General features: G+C 47.8%; 9 protein-coding genes across 9 annotated transcripts; 5 read left to right on the plus strand and 4 right to left on the minus strand.

The window, feature by feature from the left end:
• Window positions 1-541: 541 nt before the first annotated feature.
• LOZ57_001013 (uncharacterized protein) lies at window positions 542-1,096 on the minus strand (the record flags this gene model as incomplete). Its single annotated transcript, XM_049250106.1, has 1 exon — window positions 542-1,096. The coding sequence occupies one exon, from the start codon at window positions 1,094-1,096 to the stop codon at window positions 542-544; it is 555 nt and encodes a 184-aa protein (XP_049111266.1).
• A 1,525-nt stretch (window positions 1,097-2,621) lies between these two features.
• On the plus strand, window positions 2,622-4,313 carry SEC61 (translocon subunit; the record flags this gene model as incomplete). Its single annotated transcript, XM_049250107.1, has 5 exons — window positions 2,622-2,631; window positions 2,723-2,823; window positions 2,882-3,049; window positions 3,104-4,182; window positions 4,232-4,313. 5 exons carry the CDS (start codon window positions 2,622-2,624, stop codon window positions 4,311-4,313), a joined length of 1,440 nt encoding a protein of 479 aa, XP_049111267.1.
• Window positions 4,314-4,702: 389 nt separating this feature from the next.
• Window positions 4,703-6,327, minus strand: ECM42 (glutamate N-acetyltransferase; the record flags this gene model as incomplete). The annotated part of the gene is made up of 2 exons (XM_049250108.1): window positions 4,703-5,606; window positions 5,654-6,327. 2 exons carry the CDS (start codon window positions 6,325-6,327, stop codon window positions 4,703-4,705), a joined length of 1,578 nt encoding a protein of 525 aa, XP_049111268.1.
• Window positions 6,328-6,580: 253 nt separating this feature from the next.
• On the plus strand, window positions 6,581-8,239 carry ORC2 (Origin recognition complex subunit 2; the record flags this gene model as incomplete). The annotated part of the gene is made up of 1 exon (XM_049250109.1): window positions 6,581-8,239. One exon carries the CDS (start codon window positions 6,581-6,583, stop codon window positions 8,237-8,239), a length of 1,659 nt encoding a protein of 552 aa, XP_049111269.1.
• Window positions 8,240-8,390: 151 nt separating this feature from the next.
• LOZ57_001017 (uncharacterized protein) lies at window positions 8,391-8,939 on the minus strand (the record flags this gene model as incomplete). The annotated part of the gene is made up of 2 exons (XM_049250110.1): window positions 8,391-8,543; window positions 8,625-8,939. 2 exons carry the CDS (start codon window positions 8,937-8,939, stop codon window positions 8,391-8,393), a joined length of 468 nt encoding a protein of 155 aa, XP_049111270.1.
• A 568-nt stretch (window positions 8,940-9,507) lies between these two features.
• Window positions 9,508-11,306, minus strand: LOZ57_001018 (uncharacterized protein; the record flags this gene model as incomplete). The annotated part of the gene is made up of 5 exons (XM_049250111.1): window positions 9,508-9,644; window positions 9,702-10,166; window positions 10,213-10,233; window positions 10,287-10,924; window positions 10,981-11,306. 5 exons carry the CDS (start codon window positions 11,304-11,306, stop codon window positions 9,508-9,510), a joined length of 1,587 nt encoding a protein of 528 aa, XP_049111271.1.
• A 1,270-nt stretch (window positions 11,307-12,576) lies between these two features.
• Window positions 12,577-14,172, plus strand: LOZ57_001019 (uncharacterized protein; the record flags this gene model as incomplete). Its single annotated transcript, XM_049250112.1, has 1 exon — window positions 12,577-14,172. One exon carries the CDS (start codon window positions 12,577-12,579, stop codon window positions 14,170-14,172), a length of 1,596 nt encoding a protein of 531 aa, XP_049111272.1.
• Window positions 14,173-15,147: 975 nt separating this feature from the next.
• On the plus strand, window positions 15,148-16,197 carry LOZ57_001020 (uncharacterized protein; the record flags this gene model as incomplete). The annotated part of the gene is made up of 1 exon (XM_049250113.1): window positions 15,148-16,197. The coding sequence occupies one exon, from the start codon at window positions 15,148-15,150 to the stop codon at window positions 16,195-16,197; it is 1,050 nt and encodes a 349-aa protein (XP_049111273.1).
• A 2,740-nt stretch (window positions 16,198-18,937) lies between these two features.
• Window positions 18,938-20,033, plus strand: SNZ1 (Pyridoxal 5'-phosphate synthase subunit snz1; the record flags this gene model as incomplete). The annotated part of the gene is made up of 3 exons (XM_049250114.1): window positions 18,938-19,063; window positions 19,133-19,315; window positions 19,404-20,033. The coding sequence occupies 3 exons, from the start codon at window positions 18,938-18,940 to the stop codon at window positions 20,031-20,033; spliced, it is 939 nt and encodes a 312-aa protein (XP_049111274.1).
• Window positions 20,034-20,255: the final 222 nt, after the last annotated feature.

Below are 20,255 nucleotides of genomic sequence, written 5' to 3' on the forward strand. Positions count from 1 at the left end.
TGGTTCAATATGTGCGCTCCTGTTCACAGCCGTGTGTGTGGGACTAGCATTGCTGGTGTTGGTACCAATTTTGATGGTGACTACGTTCCTTGGATTGACAGTGTGGGTCTGGGCGTGGGTGGGGTGGTACATTCTTACGCGGATGGGATTTCTAGAAAGACGGCGTGCATTGGCTAAAAGCATGCCTGACAAAGAGAACCAGAATGACAGGAAGAGTGGCATGGCTAAAAATGGGAGCTAGGCTAATCCTTCAGCCATTGCTGATATGGATTCAAGCGTTCTTTATATTGCCAGTTCGATGAAGAAACACAACACTTCTATTATTACTCACATTCGTTTTATTCTTTCCCTGCGGGATTGGCGAAGTGGCCGATACTGCAAAGATCGTATTGGGAGGCGTGTATATTTGGCAGCTCACTCTCCGCCTTTCACCTCCTACCTTCTCACAGACTCTTAACATTATATACATAATGTCAGCTCTCTTTCGCCCCAAGATATTCGATCAATGTGTGGCAGCTCATATCTAAGTACCAACAATATGTCAGCGGCCCTTGTCAGCTAATTGCAAGACAAGACTCTCGATTGTTTGCTCCAGCTCTTCATTTCTATCGAGAGTAGCGGCCACAAACTTTGCGACGCACAAGAAAGTTTCCCGACTTGGACGATCGTGATGGATTAGCTGCATAGTGTCTTTGAGGCTGTAGAGATACGAAAGTGTTTCGTATTTACCATCAGCGAACTTGGGCTGGAGTCTTTTGCGACATTGCAGGAGCCTGTTAAATAATTTCGTTCTAATTGCAATCCATCTCTCTAAGAAAACTACATCTTCATCCATGCCTTGGAGCTCAGTGTGAACAGGTTGCATACGGGGCCATGATTCCTTTGACTGTTGTGGCTGTATGTTGGTTAGGTTCACCAAGCTCACCTGGTCCATTTTGTAGGCATGGAATTCATTTCTAAAATTGTTAGCCTTAACCTCAAATTCATCAGTGAGGGTTTCTCTGGAAGATGCCGGGCTGCATCTCGTCGAATTCTCTGAAGTGTCGTCTGATTTAGAATCCGAGCTGTCCCCCAGTATTTGGTCTTTGATTGGCATTACTCCTTTCTTTGTCAAGCAAGCCTCATGGTTGGCATGTGGATCTGTCGGGCCAACTTCGACGCCATACCGAGTCAGAACCTTTTTAAAGTACCCAGATTCTTGCTTCAGGGCAAGTCTTTTTGTACTTGGGACAGGGGCTTATTTTTTGGAGAAGATGGCAATGATCTTCTAGCCCAACTATTTCATAAACTGCCTCTTGTGCCGCCTCACGCCACTGTTTTGCTTCGGCTTCATGCCAGTCCCTCTCTTTTCGGATGGCCTGAATTCTTCTCTCAAAGTCGGCCTTTAAGATTCGGATGACATGACACTCTTTCTTCTCATCTACTGCAGTGCACACATCTGTCTTCTGTGATAAATGTGACTCTTCTTTTGCTCTGCCGTGTAAGTTTGCGTTCAAAGAGGAGATCGAATGGTCAGTATGGATGTTAATCCCGAGAATGAATTTGGTTGCGTCTGCTGGCTTCCAACAGTTGCTTCGGAGTACTGTAATGGGGATAGTTTGAAATTCTTGTCTTGAGATGTAGTAGATATCTCCTGTATTCGAGGTCAGGAACAATCTTTGTTTTTACCCTTATCCCTAGAAAGTTGGTAGGGATAGGTGAGAATGTGACTGGGTTTTAGCCTGTGCAAGAATGACCGAAGACACTTAAAATGAATTCCACTAGATATTGACTTCATGCCATGATCATGACGGCATAAATCAGTGTCTGTTCCATCGTGTTCGATGAGGGTCTTACCTTTTTATTTGGAACGACTGGGCAGAGAGGCTTGATCGTGCCTGCTCCATATTATCTGCAGAAGCAAGTCAGTATTATCACAATTTGTAGTTAGTTGGTATTGGCCCTTGTTTTATAAACTAAAATATATGTCACAGGTCTTAATTGTATATCAACATTGAATAGTTCCAGTAACAATGGTTTTGAAGTCAATCATTGTGTGAGGAATAAAGATGAGCCACCATGTTGAATGGTAGAAGCATATTCTTTCAAGCTATGTTTGACACAGTATTAATGGAAAGCATCCATAGTTGAATGGAATGCACTCAGTCAAAGGAGCTGATGGTCGACTTAGCGAGGAGCTTTTCAGATTGTTTGTGTGCGATTGGGGGACAAGTGTAGATGTAATTCTAGAGATTTTCAAATTAGCATAGCAAAAACTGTTACATTCTCTCTTGCACCCACATTTTGCGTTTCATGGCTCCGATTGATGGCTCAGCGTGGATATATTTTCGTCCAACTCAGGGGCCTAGAAGGGGCATGACTAAGCAAACCGCAATGCGACCAGAGTGTCCTCTCAACGGCGTTAGCGCGCCTGGTGGACAAGCAACTTCGAACATCCACAAATCTCGCCCAACCTCTCTCAGTTCTGTCGTTCGTCCGCAACGTCTCCTCTTCTCCTTTTCCTCCCCCCCCCCCCCTTTTTCGGTGCTTAACTGCGCTCACCATTTCCGCTGGCTTCTCCGGGCTGTGTTCTTTAATTTCTTGCCTTTCTCGCGGCTCAATCGAGGAACAAGCCACCCATCATGAGCGGCCGTAAGTCTACGCCCACGTGCTGGCCCTTTTGCGAAGCAATTGAGGCGGGTCTTGTAGTTGACGGGCTGTGTATATTGACTAATATGTGAAGTCCGTTTCCTCGACTTGATCAAGCCCTTCACGCCCCTCCTTCCGGAGGTGGCAGCCCCGGAGACGAAGGTGCCTTTTAACCAGAAGTTGATGTGGACCGGGGTACAAGCAAATCATTTCCTACCAACTATTATAGATTCTAACTAATATGTCGATATAGTTAACTTTATTGATTTTCTTGGTGATGAGTCAAATGCCGCTTTATGGAATTGTCTCGTCGGACACCTCCGACCCTCTTTACTGGCTTCGAATGATGTTGGCTAGTAATCGCGGAACGCTCATGGAATTGGGTATCACGCCCATTATCTCATCTGGCATGGTATTCCAGGTATGTTTAACCGTTTTATTAGGTACTTATTGCATCCGAACTTATCAATTGTAGCTTCTTGCAGGAACTCACCTCATTGACGTTAACCTGGATCTCAAAACCGACCGCGAACTCTACCAAACTGCCCAAAAGCTTTTTGCGATCATCCTATCCTTCGGTCAAGCTTGTGTTTATGTTCTTACTGGCCTTTATGGCCAGCCCAGTGATCTTGGAGCTGGAATCTGCGTTTTGCTCATTGTACAGCTTGTCGTCGCTGGCCTTGTTGTTATCCTTCTGGATGAATTACTACAAAAGGGCTATGGCCTTGGAAGCGGTATTTCTTTGTTCATCGCCACAAACATTTGCGAGTCGATTATGTGGAAGGCCTTCTCTCCCACCACTTTTAATACGGGCCGAGGACCGGAGTTCGAAGGTGCTGTTATTGCTCTGTTCCACCTGTTGTTGACCTGGAAAGACAAACAACGGGCTTTGCATGAAGCTTTCTATCGCCAGAACCTCCCAAATATTATGAATCTCATCGCCACCTTGGTTGTATTTGCCGCTGTTATCTACCTACAGGGTTTCCGTGTTGAAATTCCAGTCAAATCGTCTCGCCAACGTGGCATGCGCGGCTCCTACCCCGTCCGTCTTTTCTATACCTCTAATATGCCGATCATGCTTCAGTCTGCCCTCTGTTCCAACATCTTCTTGATCAGCCAAATGCTCTATTCTCGGTTTTCGGACAACCTACTAGTCAGACTCCTCGGCGTCTGGGAACCTCGCGAGGGAGGATCCGCCCAGCTCCATGCTGCCTCTGGTATTGCCTACTACATGTCCCCACCGCTTAACTTTAAGGAAGCTCTCTTGGATCCCATCCACACTGCTGTTTACATTGCTTTCATGCTTGTCGCCTGTGCTCTTTTCTCCAAGACTTGGATTGAAGTTTCCGGATCTGCCCCTCGTGATGTAGCGAAGCAGCTTAAGGACCAGGGGCTTGTCATGGCCGGACATCGTGAACAGAGCATGTATAAAGAGCTCAAGCGCGTGATCCCCACTGCCGCGGCGTTTGGTGGAGCCTGTATTGGTGCTTTGTCCGTGGCTAGCGACCTCTTGGGCGCTTTGGGAAGCGGCACTGGTATCCTCCTGGCTGTAACGTAAGTCTACTGCTCTCAAGTTGATTTTTGATGTATTGACATTTATTAGAATCATATACGGCTACTTTGAAATCGCCGCCCGGGAGGGTGATTTTGGCGCAGGCCTGAAGGGTCTTGTGCCTGGTAACTAAATAATAATCTTGCCCCTAAATGTATGGCAAAGCTATTCTTCTAACAACAATTTTTTTTTCAATATTCTGGTCTGTATTAGTGTACAGTGGATGGTATTTTCTGAAAGTCTTTTTTGGCTCTGGTGCACCTCGATGGCGTGGGAGCTGTGGGCAGTTAATGAGCTTACCGACCAACAACCAATGTTCCAATATTCATGAATTTTTGATTTCTTCTCCTAACGGAGCATGGTCTGTTAAAAGTAGATGCTGCTATCTGTGTATATACAACGTGTGGACTTGTACTTCGTAGTTTGACATGTGGCATAGAATCCGGACTGAATGATAAATCGAGCTTCTCCGGTATAAATGCAATCGCAGGGTCACAATCACTCTGGATTCAACCTTGCATCCTACGTTCTATACTCACCATTGATAGTAACGTATTCATGGCTAAAATCACAAAACCAGTAAAGAGCATCTTCCACGCCATCTGACTCATGACCAAGGTCAACAACGATTTCCAAGTCTTCATTTTGCAATATTTTAGCCGCTCTTTCTTCATCCACAGCCTCTGGTTCCCCATTTACAAGGAGCTTGAGTTCAGGATTTCCATCTACCGGCCTGAAACTGACACTTGTTTGCTGAGGAATGACCGTGTCAGGCTGAATTCCATGGGTGTAGCCAATAGCACAAAGAATACGACCCCAGTTTGCATCTTTACCATACAGGGCCGTTTTCACAAGAGGGGAACGGGCAATTGTTGATGCAATGAGCTTCGCGTCGCGGTATGACTGGGAGTTCCTCACTCGCACAGTGACAAACTTGGTCGCTCCCTCCCCGTCTCGGACAACCAGCTGCGCTAGGGCTTGAGTGAACGTTGTTAGAACGGATTGCATCTTTTGGTAATCGGGGGTCGCAGGAGAGGAAATCTGTTCACCACCTGCAGCGCCGTTTGCTAGAATCGCTACGGTGTCGTTTGTACTGGTATCGCCGTCAATGGAGATAGAATTAAACGAACGAGCAACGGAATGAGTGAGAAGAGTTTGCAAGGCGGGTGGCTCGATCGGTGCGTCTGTACAAATTATGCCAAGAAGGGTTGCCATGTTGGGATGAATCATTCCGGCGCCTTTAGTTATCCCAGCAATTTTATATGTACGTTTAGGGGACGAGGGAAGAGTGAAAGACTGGGATACGAGTTTCGGAAATGTATCCGTCGTAGTTATTGCTCGAGCGGCACTGAGCCATGCGTCGTGAGTAGAGGAAAGGTTCGAGTAGCCGGTGGGAATGCCCGAGAGGATCTTCTGAATAGGCAGTCTAAAGCATACGTTAGAAGAGTTGAGCCGGGCCAAGATACAACACACCTTTGACCAATTACACCTGTACTCATAACTAGAGTACTCGAATGTTTGACTTCTCCTGTAGAATCATGTCCGATACACTCATCCGTTTTGACGCTCATGGACTTTGCGTCTTCTAACCCGCCTTTCCCAGTAACAGCATTGGCGCAGCCGGCATTGGCTACAATGGCACGAATACCATATCCTGCGCTAGCTTCTAAGGTCTCTTTGCTCACTTGTACGGGCGCGGCTTGGAATCTGTTCTTCGTAAACACGGCAGCTGCGGAGCTTGGAACCTCAGAGCAGATAATTGCCAAGTCAGGGCGCGTAGTATTTGACGCCTTGACTCCAACATGGGTTCCGGAAACGCTGAACCCCAGCGGATATGTTCCAGAAGAAGGAATGTATTTTCGCTTTGAATCAGGGATTGCGGAATCGATCGGTGTGGAGTACTGACGAGCTTGAAGGGTGATGGCTTGTACCACCCCTGCCCAAGCTCCAGGGTTGTGAGTCAAGGTCACGCGAATTGGGCCACTGAGTGCCATATCAGCGATGCTACTCAAAAAGAGTGCGCCCAAATAACTAGCAGAGAGGAGAAGTGCGATGTCAGCAGCTTCTTGATCATGAGTCAAAATCCAAGATGAAACAGAATCTTTGGGATCTGATAACAATTGAGTTTCGGGCAGATTTAGCGGCATCAGATAAGGAGACTCAAGCTCCAATCAGCCAGCTCGGATATTATCGGATAATACTTCTCCCGATAACTGTAACAATCACGTGTAATTCTGTTACGGGCCTTATGCCTTTAAGGTACCAAAAACATCTTCAGATTTAAAGGGCGAGTGGCTTAGCTTTCAACAAGAGACTTGACGCAATTGAGAATAAGCTTTCGTGAACCTAACCTGCTCTTATCCCGAGGTCGGCGCGCTCAGTTTCTTCAAACGCCAGGCTATGAAACGCAAACAAACTTCTTCTGATGAGGATCCCCTACAGGCACCGACAACACCTCAGAAACGAAGACCAACCCCCGAGAATACTGCCGAGTGTGATTTTGCCAATTGCACTTCAAATCTGAGCTCGACGTCGACACGGTTAAGACGTCGCCTAAATACAAAGCCCACAAGCTCGCCGGCCGAGTTACCGATCCCAAAGTCTAAGAGAGTCGCCGCTTGTTTAACCCCGAAAAGGTCGAACAGAGCTTTGAATGCCGTGGAGAACACCCCGTCTCGGTCAAGAAATGCTGACCGCTCTGCAAAGAAAAAGAGCTTGGGAGTATTGTTAAACCCGAATGACGATGATGCATGGGATGGAAACGAAAAACTAGCTCAGCAAATATGGGATATACAAGATGATGATGTAGCAGAAGATGAGCTAAATTGGAATCAGGAGAATGACGATGCCCTTGAAAAGATAGGTGACGCTTCAGAGGAGCCCGGTGTGTCACAAAACCATGGGAAACAACCCAGAGCACCCAGACACCGGCGCACTCCGACTCCAGAGGGCGATATTCCACCGCACGAGAAGTACTTTTTCCAAAATCGCCCTGGACCGGTATTGACGTCGGACAATACCCTCTCCAACTTAAGTCTCTTGACCCACGAGGAGTATTTTGAGCATTTGGAGAAATTACCCGATAAACATAGCAAGAATAAGAAGTCTTTATTGGAGATACATGCACGATCATTTCCACAGTGGAACTTTGAGTTGAGCCAGGGATTCAATGTGTGTCTTTATGGATATGGGTCAAAGAGATCTCTGTTGCAGATGTTTGCGGACTGGGAATATACACGGCATATGGTACCCTGTCCTATCGTGATCGTAAACGGTTATACAACAAATATCACTATCAGATCCGTATTTGCAACAATTATAAAAGCAGTGATGGGCCCTAATGCTCCATCGAAACTTGGAACCCAGCCAACTGAAGTCCTAGATTTACTACAGTCTAAGCTGGCTTCAAACCCACCAGCGCGACCTGTACTTGTCCTTTTGAATTCCATTGATGCATTTTCGTTACGTCGCCAATCCCACCAAGCCCTTTTGGCTCGCCTTGCCAGTCTCCCCCAGATCAACTTCGTCGCCACGGCTGATACACCAAATTTTTTACTTTTATGGGATATCAGCCTACGAGACCAGTTCAACTTTGCCTTCCATGACTGTACAACCTTTTCTCCATACGACATAGAATTCAACGTTGTAGACGAAGTTCACAGTTTGCTAGGACGCAAAGTTCGACGAATAGGAGGAAAACAAGGTATAGGATTTGTCCTCAAAAGTCTTCCAGAGAATACGCGAAAGTTGTATCGCCTCCTTATTACTGAGCTTCTCATGATAATGGGGGATCAGCAACATTCAGAAAATGTGGAGGGCGATGAGCCTGATACCAATAACAGGCAAAAAGATGCTGCTATTGAATGGCGCTCACTGTTCAACAAAGCCACTGAAGAGTTCATATCTTCCTCGGAACTCATGTTTCGAACACAACTCAAAGAGTTCTATGATCACCAGATGGTTGTTTCCCAGATAGATTCAAGTGGTGTGGAGATGCTTGGTGTTCCCCTTTCACAAGAAGAGATGGAAAGTGTCCTTGAGGATTTGGTTATAGAATAATACCTGACGTGTGTCTATTTGCTAACCGATCTTTAATCTATGCTCGATACCCCGATATGCAATATATGGTAAAGCACCTTCTGTGCGGTTTCTAACTACCGAAAGTTGGCCTCATATCATTCTCCCAGACATAACATAGAGGACAATGCCCCTAGAATTCCGAGAAAGCTGAGAGCATCAATGTAGTTCCGAAACTAGCTTTGAATGCCAAGTTCTCAGTGACGGCGCGTCGTACGTCAACAGACTTCACGTATTTCTGTAGGAAATCCGTGGGCACAATGTTGTAGCCCTTCGATGCCGCCCACTACGGGATAAATTTTCACTCAGCAAACACTCTACTTTACGGCTCAATGAACAGCGCTTCGGCCACGATTGTATGACCAACCTCAATCAGCAGAATCGCAGCCCCCAAAGTAAACGTCAAAGTTCTCGAAAATATCCTCAGACCGACGCCTGTAACCAACCCAAGCACGCTTCCTAAGCTAATCTGTCGGACTGTGCGTGGCTCGATGGACCCAAATGGCCGTTCGCACCCCTCCAGTGGCGATGGCGTAGTGTACCAAGTTGGTTGTCCTGGGACCCGTGTCGCATAGTCACAGCGGATCACAGACGTGGGAGTGGTGTACATCAACACCGAAGCACCGAGGGGAATGGAAAGGAGGAGAGGACGACGGATGAAACGGAGGAATTGGGAAGCCATTGGTGAAGGGGTGTGGGGGTATCGAAAATTTCTTAGGTCTTGAACGATTAGAAACCGAGGAAATAGATGCTCCAGAGAATCGTGGGCACAGCGTATTGCTTACAAAGTGGTTGGAAACGCCGGAGATGTGGTTTGCGGCGTGGTTTCGGACTCTCGGCCCGACGTCATCGGCGTTCTTGGTTCCCCGCAGCTGCCGAGCTTAGTTCACTAGTTAACTACTCTGAAACTAGTTAACTAACTAACTAACTAGATAGTTAGGTAGTTAAACCACAAGGGCAACGCGAATACACAACACGTAAATCATTAATCATTGCATCCTACAACAACAATAAGCAACCGCTCTCTACTTTTGCCTCATACCCTCAGACCTTCCACTTCGGATGAGTCAGAAATGGGCTAGGCCCAATGTAGCGTAGCGTAATTATAAGCTTTGGAGCTACCTAGGTAGACCCTTAGAATTACCCGAATGGGTTAGCTCAGAACACCAAATTCGCGCTAAAGAACCTTAACAACACGCGTCTGAGATGATGATCAACTTAATACGAACATATCCAGTGCTTTTTTATATTTAGACTCTTTCCACCCTAAGGATAAGCTGCTCGCTGCCATCGCCCGAGACGAAAGTTTCGTCCCCAATAAACGCCGAATCGTCAATGATACTGGTCTTGAAATTGGTATAAATTGCCGCCACCGCAAATCTCATCACTGTCACGAAATCAAACCATCAGCACTTTTCCCTCAAAATGCGCTAGAACTACTTACGTTCCATGGCTAAATTCTGCCCCAAACATTGACGACTGCCGCTGCCAAATGCCCACCACCACCGTTCCCTAGCCCCAGCCATTGGATCTTTAGCATCAACTAGCCACCTTTTAGGATTCCAGGTGCTGGCATATGGGTAACCTTCTTCGTTTCTGTGAAGGCACCAGGCATATGCTCCTACACGCGTGCCGGCTGGAACATCATCACACGGACCGAGGGTCACCCTGCGCCCCCTTGGCGTTATGCGAGGGTTGAGCGTTGGAGCCGTGTTTCGGAGGCGAAGAGATTCCCGAATGACAGCGTTCAAAAGAGGCAATGATTCCAAATCCTGCGGAGTTGGTAGTTCTGTATGTTTTCCATCATGGTACTGAAATGGCTGCTTGATCGACAGCAGTTCCTGTCGAAGTTCTTCTTGGATCTTGGGGTTACGAGAAACATTGAGGATAACATACGAGAAGGTGATACCTACTATCTTAGTAATGATATAAAAATTCAGAAAAGCTCTACTTACCAAAGGTATCCCTCGTGGCCACTAGAAAATTATCAGTTCCTGTCGAAAGGGAAGAAGAGGGACATGGAACCTACCGAGATGATCTAAACATTCACTTGCGAGTTCACGCCTTTGAAAAATATCGGGTGCAAATCTGCCATTCAATTTTATTCCTTTCTCCAATTCCATTCCAGTCTTGAGAGCGTGGTACAACAGCGGCATGTTTCCAGGACGGATTTTGTCATCCGTCTGGTTTTCACAAAGCACGTCCTCTGCTAATTTTACCCTTTTCATAGCCCACGCTTCTAGCTCTCTTTTTGCTTGATGGAACCCTTTGGGTATCATAGGGATTCCAAAAAGGGTCAAGATTTTAGAGAGCGTGGGATATTCGGTGAGCCAGAACATGTTGTCAGAAGGATGTGTTTGGTCGTATAGATCGAACCACGCCTCGCGGCTGGCTTTGTCTTCTAGGAATTTGACTCCTCTAGGTAACCCGAAGATAAACGCAGAAATAAAATCCAAGCCATATGCTAGATTCAACGCCAAGATGTCAACCGGTTCCTTCTCTCTAGCCTTGCGAGCCAATATGGGAAGAATTTGCTGTTGAATTACTGCATCTAAAATCGTTCGGATATGGGGAGAAGATTGCAGAAATGACTTCGAGTATACTCCACTGATCCTCCGCCTATGTACAGCATGCTCGACTCCTAGCGCACAGAACGTATTACGAAATCTATCCTGAGTGTCAGGAACCCAACAACAAAACATCCGCAATAGCAAGAATCTTACCCGTGGTTTTGAAAAAAGTTATACCAAGGAGACTTGTCAAAATTGTCACTGCCAATGCCGTAAATATTCTTAACGCCGCCTTCCATTGTGTTGACTGCTACTTCGCTCGGTCCCAACCGTATATAAGGGCCTTTTTGTCGAAAACCACAGACAACGGCATCGAATTCCTTGTTCGTCAATCTTTTCCACTGGATCCATAACGAACTTACAGCGGCAAGAGGGTGTGCACTGGGTATTTTCGCAAGCGGAGAAAGGTAGAGTGGGTAGAGGACCCATTGATACAGGGCAATTGCAATTGCGATAGAGACACCCACGAGAAGCAGCATGATACCTACTTAGCCTTCTTAATGGGACGTTGCTGTCTTCAGGTCGAAAGTCTCCAACTGGGGTGAAAGCAGCTGGATGAGAATATACCACTTATGATAGGGTCTTTTGTCGGTGAGGACCGCTGAAATCTCATTCTGGACGTGATCTGCGCTACCACAAACGGCCTATCGGGAAGAGGTAGCCATCAGAAACAATTCAAGTGGCCCCGCCCCTGGCTTATAGTTGTGGTGGCTTGCGCAAGTGGTTTGGGCTGGGCTTGATTCTCTCGACAAGCATGCACCACCAGTAGCTAACTCTAGTTGGTTATGCAAGCGCTCACTGTGGGCTGTGGAACCAGCCACAAGGAACGCAATCACGTACCTTGCCCACACGTCATTCGCTTCAGGTAAAATAATGATATAACTAATCTCCTGTTGAGGAACTATGGGAGGAGTCGGACATGCGTCACGCGGTGCCATGACCGAGCTGGTTGGGTGGCTGGCTGGCTAGGGGTGCTCTCCGTAACTACTCCGTGCTCCGTATTCAACAAGCACTCCGTAAATGACACCGAAGAACGGTTCAATTCCAAATTCGGGGCCCAGTTGGGGGTCCAATGGGTCCCTGCGATAATACGGAGTCTGCAAGCAGGCGTTTTAACCCTGTCGATCTTCTCCAACACCCGGTAAGACGGACAATAACCGAGAGGCTGGCGACACAAACATCTCTATTCGTGCACACTGTTTGGCCTGTGGCTGTTTTGCACAGCGGTGTCTTCCTTTTTATGAACGGGTACTCCGTACTCCTTACTCCGTACCTCGCCTCGTACGGAGTAGGCGAGCAAGCGAACAAGAGACATGCATACTACCCAGTCCACAATCAACTAACTAATACTCCGTACTCCGTGCCTTGTTCTGGGTGTCTATGCTCTAGACCGCGTATGACGGAGTAGCTGCGATGTTTGACATCCATCCATATCGCCACAGAGTTTTCATCCGGAAAGAATCGTAATCTGATCGTCATGCGATAGATGCCAATTTCGCAGGCTGGCCACCAAAGAGTTCACATTTACGATTCAGAACGTTACTTTGTGCCAACGGCACGTTGAAGCGCCGATACCGTGTCACACAGGTGCCAGGCTTGACACTCATGTAGCTGATAATGAGTATCATGAACAAAGCGATTCGCAAAGCAGCCGGTACTTATTTTTTTGTCTTTACTCCGTGCTCTGCATTTTAGGATGCTCAGCCTTGTTACCTGTACTACTGCTATAGATTCTGCTACCAGTGCAAAATGACTGTTCTCTACAACCAGGATGCGAGCGAAAACTTTCGTTTTCTCTTGATACTCGCTGGAGTTCTTGTATTTGCTTATATTTTCGTTGCTCGGCCGCTCTACCTTGGGCCATACAGCCAGATTCCAGGTCCAAAGTTTGGGAAGTTATCCTGGTACTATATTGCTTGGTATGATTTCTGGTTGCGACGCAATGACAAAATTGCAGAATGGCACCGAAAATACGGACCCGTTATTTGCTTTCGTCCCGGCGAGATTTCTTTCGCGTCTCCAGAGCTGATGAGAGAGATATACGGAACGACGGGGAAGTACACAAAGAGCAAGTTATTTGAGAATTTTATGGTTTACGGCGAACGGCCATTGTTCTCGATTGGTCCTTATCGCGAACACAGAAGAAAGCGGATGTTAATTTCGTCGTTCTATCATAAAACAAGCATCACTAAATCCACCACGGAGAAATTTCTCAGAGAGAATATACTCAAACTTGCGACACAGATTAACATAGCAATCGAACAGCAGTCGGGCAGGATTGACACTGGCTGCAGAAAGGCAATTCTAGACGCGTACCCTTTGTTCAATTGCTTCGCATTCGACAACATCACGCATATTCTGTTTGGGTCGAAGTATGGGGCGAAGACCATTGAGAATCAGTGCTTCGAGCGAAAGATTCTTCTGGGAATCAAACAAGCGCAAATGTGGGGGCCCTTCAAGTTCAACTTTCCATTCATTGCTTGGGTGGCTTCGAAAGCGTTGCAAATCCTTCCAACCCAGATAGCAAGTCAAATTCTCCCCGACACTTTGCGTCTTTGTCTCAAATCCGAGGACGAGATGGCTACCTGGAACTGGAATACCTTGCAGGCTGCACTCGCAAACGTGGACGCCGTTGAGGACTACACACTACTGCAACGAATGCTTGCCTGTAGGACCAAAGACCCGGATGGACTAACAACACAGTACATTGCGGCTGAACTATATGACAATATAAACGCCGCACAGGAAACTGTGGCGGTGGGCCTTATATATATGATATTCCATCTAGCAAGAGAAAGAGCCTGGCAAAAGGAAATTCGGAGTGAACTTCAGCGCCTGCCAGTCGAGGACGACGGCTTCCCCAAATGGGCAGATGTTGACGCTTCATGCTTACTGGATGCGTTCATGCGTGAAGCTCTTCGTATCAACCCAGGGGCAAGTGGGCGCCAGGAGCGATATATTGAAGATCCAACAAAGAGTTATGGGGGCTATTTCCTCCCTGTTGGAACTCTTGTCACAGCATCAACCATTGCACTTCATTATGATTCAAAGGTATATACCAACCCCAATTCATTCTGCCCTGAACGGTGGCTAGACCAATCGCCAGAAAAAGCCAGACAAATGGAAAACAGCTTCATTCCTTTTGGGTACGGAGCGAGAATATGCTTGGGAAAGGCTCTTGGAATCATGGAGTTGAAAATGCTTGCGGCTTTCCTCCTCTTGAGGTACGAAATCGAAACAACTCCAGAGATGGGAGATGGGAAATCAGGTCCGATGTGGCAATGTGGCTCAATAGAAGCCGTCCCAATCGGGCTGAAAGGCGAGATGATCTTCACGAAGCTGTAATTAATTTTTGTTTCTCACCATATGTGGAGCTCATGTACGGAGTACACCAACAAGATCGGTGTACCGAGTGTTCCATGATGATAACGTTCTATCCGACGCCTCCACGTATCGTAGTGGCCTGGATGCAGATTTTCGAAGCCAGATCATCCGTGCGAAACACAACACGTCATCCCATTGCAGCAAGCAACACTTCCACGGCGATCTTTTCCTAGGCTCTCTCCTCGGCGATACGGCTTGCAGGTGCTGGGCTGCCTTCTGGTTTCAATTGAAACTACGGAGTAACTTAGAACCTCCGTCGGGAACACGTTTTATCCAGAACCAGAAACCGTCCAACGGCCAAATCTGACACGTCCTCTGGTATTCCGTACCCTCAAGCCCCCTGCACTGCGGTGGAGAAGCCCGTACAACAAGCTCCAGCCAGCGATTGTGATCCTGCCTGCATGCTGTACTGCAAAGCTCGTAATGAGCGGAGAATTCGATCCTAGTCTCTTCCGTAACAGATTAGTTATCTAGCACTGGAGCTCTTGCTAGGACAACATGGATTCCTTTCATCCCCGCCTCCTAGGTTGCATCCCACATGTGCTGCGAGTGTGATAAGCCAGCACAATGCTTCGGAAATGCACTGCCCGCCTTAATCGCGACCTATACCCAGCTGGAGCCTTGCAATGGCCGAACTCTAGGCATGATATGGCTTTCAGAATGCCACCAAAACTCAGGTTCCCCGTTAGACAAGCCGACCAAATGGAAGCGTCTTCGAGGCGATGTAGGCCGATTCCTAATCGCTAGCAATTACCAGTTTGGGGGCTGATTTTCCAGAGCATTTGAAGAGTTTGACACTTTACTCTGGAGAGATAAAACCTCGGTGCTGGTACAATCCCTCGGAGGACAGGACATTTTTATTTTGCTGCAACATTTCCTACCTACACCCCATTGTCCCTTTAATTTGTCAAATATCTTTTCATTGACACCTTAATCATGCCAGCTATAAAACCAAGTTTGGTCTGTGCTGAAGATGAGTGGTCTCCGCTCCAGTCAGTTATTGTTGGGCGCGCAGAGCATTCTGCTTTCCCCTCCGAGCCCGAGCATATGATTAAAGCTACGATGCCAGATGAGCACCAGCACCAGTTTAAGCGATCAAACCCCTTCCCCGCCGAGATTCTTGAGAAAGCGCAGCAAGAGCTGGACTATTTTGCCTGCATTTTAGAGCGTGAGGGTATTCGTGTTTACCGCCCTAATGAGGTCAACTGGCTTAAGATCGGCGGCTACACTGGATCCATGGCGCGAGACAGCTTGATGACCGTTGGCAACACGGTGATCGAAGCACCATTTGCTTGGGGCTGCCGAAGGCATGAGGTAGAGCTTGCTTTCGGCGATATTCTTGCCTCCCTTGTGGAGGACGGATCCAGCAGAGTTATTCGTGCTCCAAATCTTATGGGTAGAGATACCCTTTACGATAATGTCAATTCTTGCGACAACAATGGAACTCATACCTGGGCTATCAACAATAGCCGGCCTGCTTTTGATACCGCCGATTTTATGCGATTTGGCAAAGTGATCATCGGGCAACTCAGCAATGTTACCAACATGAAAGGTGTCGAATACCTTCGGTCCGTAATTCCAGAAGGCTATTCAGTTGAGGTCCTGAATACAAACGACCCTCACGCTATGCATATCGATGCTACGATCTTACCTCTGAGAAATAAACTCATGGTTTATCATCCTGAAAGAGTCGACGAGAAAACCTTGCGACAACATGCTGTATTTAAAGACTGGGAACTCTATGCCTATCCTTTTAGCCCAGAAAACAAGGAGGGCCCGCCTTTATATATGACGTCTCCATGGCTTGTTCTTAACGCGCTCAGCTTAGATGAGCGCCGTATCATGGTGGAAGCAAAGGATACGGTGTTTGCAGAGTGGGTTAAAGAAAAGTTCAATATGGAGCCCATTATGTGTCCTTTCCAGCATGTCAATGCCATTGGTGGGTCATTCCACTGTGCCACAGTTGATCTTGTCCGAACAAGCTAGAATAAAATTCGGGGAATGGCTGCCGTTGCAATGCAGAATAATAGCGAATAATGTCTTCGGATCTCAATCAAAATAACTTTGGAATATAACAAAAAGTAACATAACAGTCCCTTTATGGCAAATATTCGGCGAAACTTCATTGTGTTGCAAATATAGCAAGTAGTTGGTTTCTACCAGGTGTAGACTGGTGAATATGTTACCATATATTAAGTAACTAGGCGACTTGAGCTTATAGAGCGCTAGATAGAATAAGCGTCGGCATCCCGGAAAGCAAAAACAGGCATCACCTCGAAGACGAAGGGAGGATGGAGAAACAGGGTGCCCGCAAGCCAGGACGACAATAAAGGACACTTAAGAGTGAGAATATGGCTGGATTTCAACTGAACAGACATAGATAATCTTAACATCTTTAATATAAATGGTATAACTAACTAATCCAGAAAGCAACAGCTGTTATCAACAGAGGAAGTGCTCACACAGGACATGTGCAGCCAACCAGTACTACAGCAGAACAAGTGTAGTGTTGGGTTATGGAGGATTTAAATAGAAAGCTGGTTCATTCTGACGGTAAAGGTATCGTGAATTTGAAACGCTACTTGATAAAATATCCGTTGGGAGCATGCTAGATATTTTGAGAGACACAAAATGTATCACTATGCAGTTGCTTATGGGACAGGTTTCCAAACATCGTGACGTATTTTAGGTGCCGTGGCCGTCTGTGGGCACTGTTAAGCATGAATGGAGTACACGTAAAATATATCAGCATTGAAAACAGGTATCAGGAATTCAGAGTTGCAGCTCAAGGCAAGTAATAGCCATAGAAACATGTGTACTCCGTAGGGGTAAAATCATGTGGAGCTATATGTGTGTGACCAAACGACATTATTTGTCCCATGGTTGGGCATCCTAGCTGCCAGGAAGACCAACAATTCCACAATTAATTCAATGTACTGTCTCAGTTCAAGTGTGTTGCGAGACATCATAGGGAGATTCAATCCCAGCTGATTGGATTATATAGTAGCTATAACCCGAAGAATGATCAACAAATATAGACGGTGAGACGTGACAGAAAACTAGCCACTTGGTGATGACCATTATTAGAGCCATGTAACCTAAGACACTACTCATATCTTGTTCACTAGCATCGGAATTTTTAAGTATGTATAGCTCCAGATGTCATGAGAAAGAATTAGCTCAATACCATAGAGTCGTTCGGGAGAGCAAAATGCAAGAGGTGGATAACCATACAGGGCTGAAAAGCCACCGACTCTCATTTACAGGCCAATATCCCCAGGGAATAAAATCTCCCTCCGCAAGTTAGTTAGCATATCCATTGACGTAACTCGGTCTTCTTTTCTCCATGCTTCCACCAGGCATGAATGTGTATTTGTAAGAGGACATGGGAGGTGTCTTTGGAGAAGAATATCCTTCTGCACAGGGAGTTCCTGTTCTCCAGACACCTTTGAACCAAGGACTTTGAGAGCAACATCTCCCTGAGTCTTTAGGTCGCAGGCCTTCCATACAGTGGAGAATCCACCATTGCCGAGCTTACGATCTACTCGTGCCAGCCCACCTTAAGTGGGTGCTGGACATCACTCTGATAACGTTGATTTTTATGGCCCGCGGGTATGCAGTAAGTCTGATTCAGCATATCGCCGTTTCGGATCGCATAACATGAAGTTGAGCTGTTGTACTGAAAACCGTGTTCCACGCACTCTATAAAAGAGCATTCGACATCCACATCGTCGTCGTAGTAGTCGCCGTAATCAGAGTCGTCTTCAGCATCCTGGGCAGGGTGACTTCAGACTTAGTTACAGGGAGAAAGCTATGTTAGATTGGGTAGGGATGGGATCATGGAAGGGACAGTGACGCGGAATCGATGTCGGGCCGTTGTGTGTTCCATGGAGGAGCTGGCCAGTAGTTAATCAATAGCAATGCAATATGTAACTAGGCTATTGAAAGTGGCGACGGCATTGGTTCACCGTGGGGCCAGAGAAACCAAAGCACTTAAGGTGGTAAATCGCAGAGCGCCGATTGAGAGGCAAGAAAGCGATGGTACGCTGCGCTAGTCGGCTAGTTAACGGCGCAGTTTAGGGCAGCGAGAACGAACCACGGCGCATCGGCGATGTCATCCACTGGGCAACACCATCACGACAAGCACAAGCCATCTGAGGTGCCCACGACCACGCCTGCGGTCGGCTTTCTGCACGCGTGCAATCGGCAGGCCGGCGACGACACGCAAAGCACGAGGCCAACCGCTTCCCCGCGGCCAAGCGGATATTCACGGGGTGGCAGCTGGTACGGAGAGGCGAGGAGAGAAACGCCGGGGAGTTCGAGCGGGCGAGCCAGAGCGCCGTGAAGCTAGACAGTCATCAGATGCCCAGGCCAGGGTGGCTGTCGGGAAAGGCGATTCCTGCGAGCAAACTCTAAAAAAAATCTGACGGGAAATGTGACGGACGTTGCGGGCGCCGCGGCGGGGATGCTGCGCTGCGCATTCCATCATCTGCCATTCTTGCTTCACGCCCTTCGCTGCACATCCCCGGAGGACGACAGAACGCCATCAGAGCCCCTTGAAAGCGCCATTTTGCGCAGTTCTCCATTATCCCGCCGTTCGTGACTCACCGCCGGAGCCATAAAGACGTGCCGCCCCGCCCCGCACTCCCATCCTCTCTCACCAACTCCCGCTGCACAGATAGCACCCAACCTGCAGTCTCCCTCTGTCGCATTACCACGCTTCACAATGGCAACAGACAGCTCCCAAGGCGCTACCAATGGTAGTGCTGCGCCCACCGACTTTGTCGTCAAGGCCGGTTTGGCGCAGATGTTGAAGGGCGGAGTGATCATGGACGTCGTGAATGCGGAGCAGGTATACCTCTTCCCCCAATAGCAATTGGCCGGGTGAACTCGATGCTGACTTGACGATTCCATTCTTCAGGCTCGCATTGCTGAAGAGGCCGGTGCCTGTGCTGTCATGGCCCTAGAGCGTGTTCCAGCAGATATCCGCGCCCAAGGCGGCGTGGCACGCATGTCCGATCCCACCATGATCAAGGAGATCATGAACGCAGTCACCATTCCTGTCATGGCCAAAGCCAGAATAGGCCATTTTGTCGAGTGCCAGGTAACCGCCAGCCCACCGCCCTGCCTCCCACAATCCCTCTGACAAGGGGGAAGACATCTTGAAAAAACTAACACCGATACCCCCATAGATCCTCGAGGCCGTGGGTGTCGACTACATCGACGAATCTGAAGTCCTCACTCCCGCTGACCACCTCTATCATGTCATCAAACACCCCTACAAAGTCCCCTTCGTCTGCGGCTGCCGTAACCTCGGCGAGGCTTTGCGCCGTATCCAAGAGGGCGCTGCCATGATCCGCACCAAGGGTGAAGCCGGCACCGGCGACGTCGTCGAGGCCGTCAAGCATATGCGCACCGTCAACACAGACATCGCCCGCGCTAAGTCCATCTTGACCTCCTCAACCAACCCAGAAGTCGAGCTGCGCGCTTACGCCCGCGAGCTCGAGTGTTCGTATGAGCTGCTACGCGAGACGGCCGAAAAGGGGCGCTTGCCCGTGGTCAACTTTGCAGCCGGCGGTGTTGCTACGCCCGCCGATGCCGCGATGATGATGCAGCTGGGTTGTGATGGTGTCTTCGTTGGATCTGGCATTTTCAAGTCTGGCGATCCAAGAAAGAGAGCTCGTGCCATTGTCCAGGCAGTCACGCATTTCAACGATGCTAAAAAGCTGGCTGAGCTGAGTGAGAATCTGGGTGAAGCCATGGTTGGTATTAGTGTGCAGGAAATGAGTGACAAGGAGAAATTGGCCAAGAGAGGATGGTAGAAGCAACCCAGCCTTCGAGCTCCTTGTTTTTCGTGTCCAATACTTTGATATCCGATGATACAATATGGGTGGCTGGAATCTCAGCATGTCTGTCAAGCGTGATGTATATAAAATAACACTTACGTCTTTCAAAACCTTGCGCCTCGCCGTGACCAGAAATTTTGCAAAAGCACAAAAAGAAACCTAGTAAACGGCACTTAAAATAGAACACCTTCCTGCGCA

Source organism: Ophidiomyces ophidiicola (genome assembly GCF_022830035.1).
Source record: "Ophidiomyces ophidiicola strain CBS 122913 chromosome Unknown scaffold_2, whole genome shotgun sequence".
Lineage (NCBI taxonomy): Eukaryota > Fungi > Ascomycota > Eurotiomycetes > Onygenales > Onygenaceae > Ophidiomyces > Ophidiomyces ophidiicola.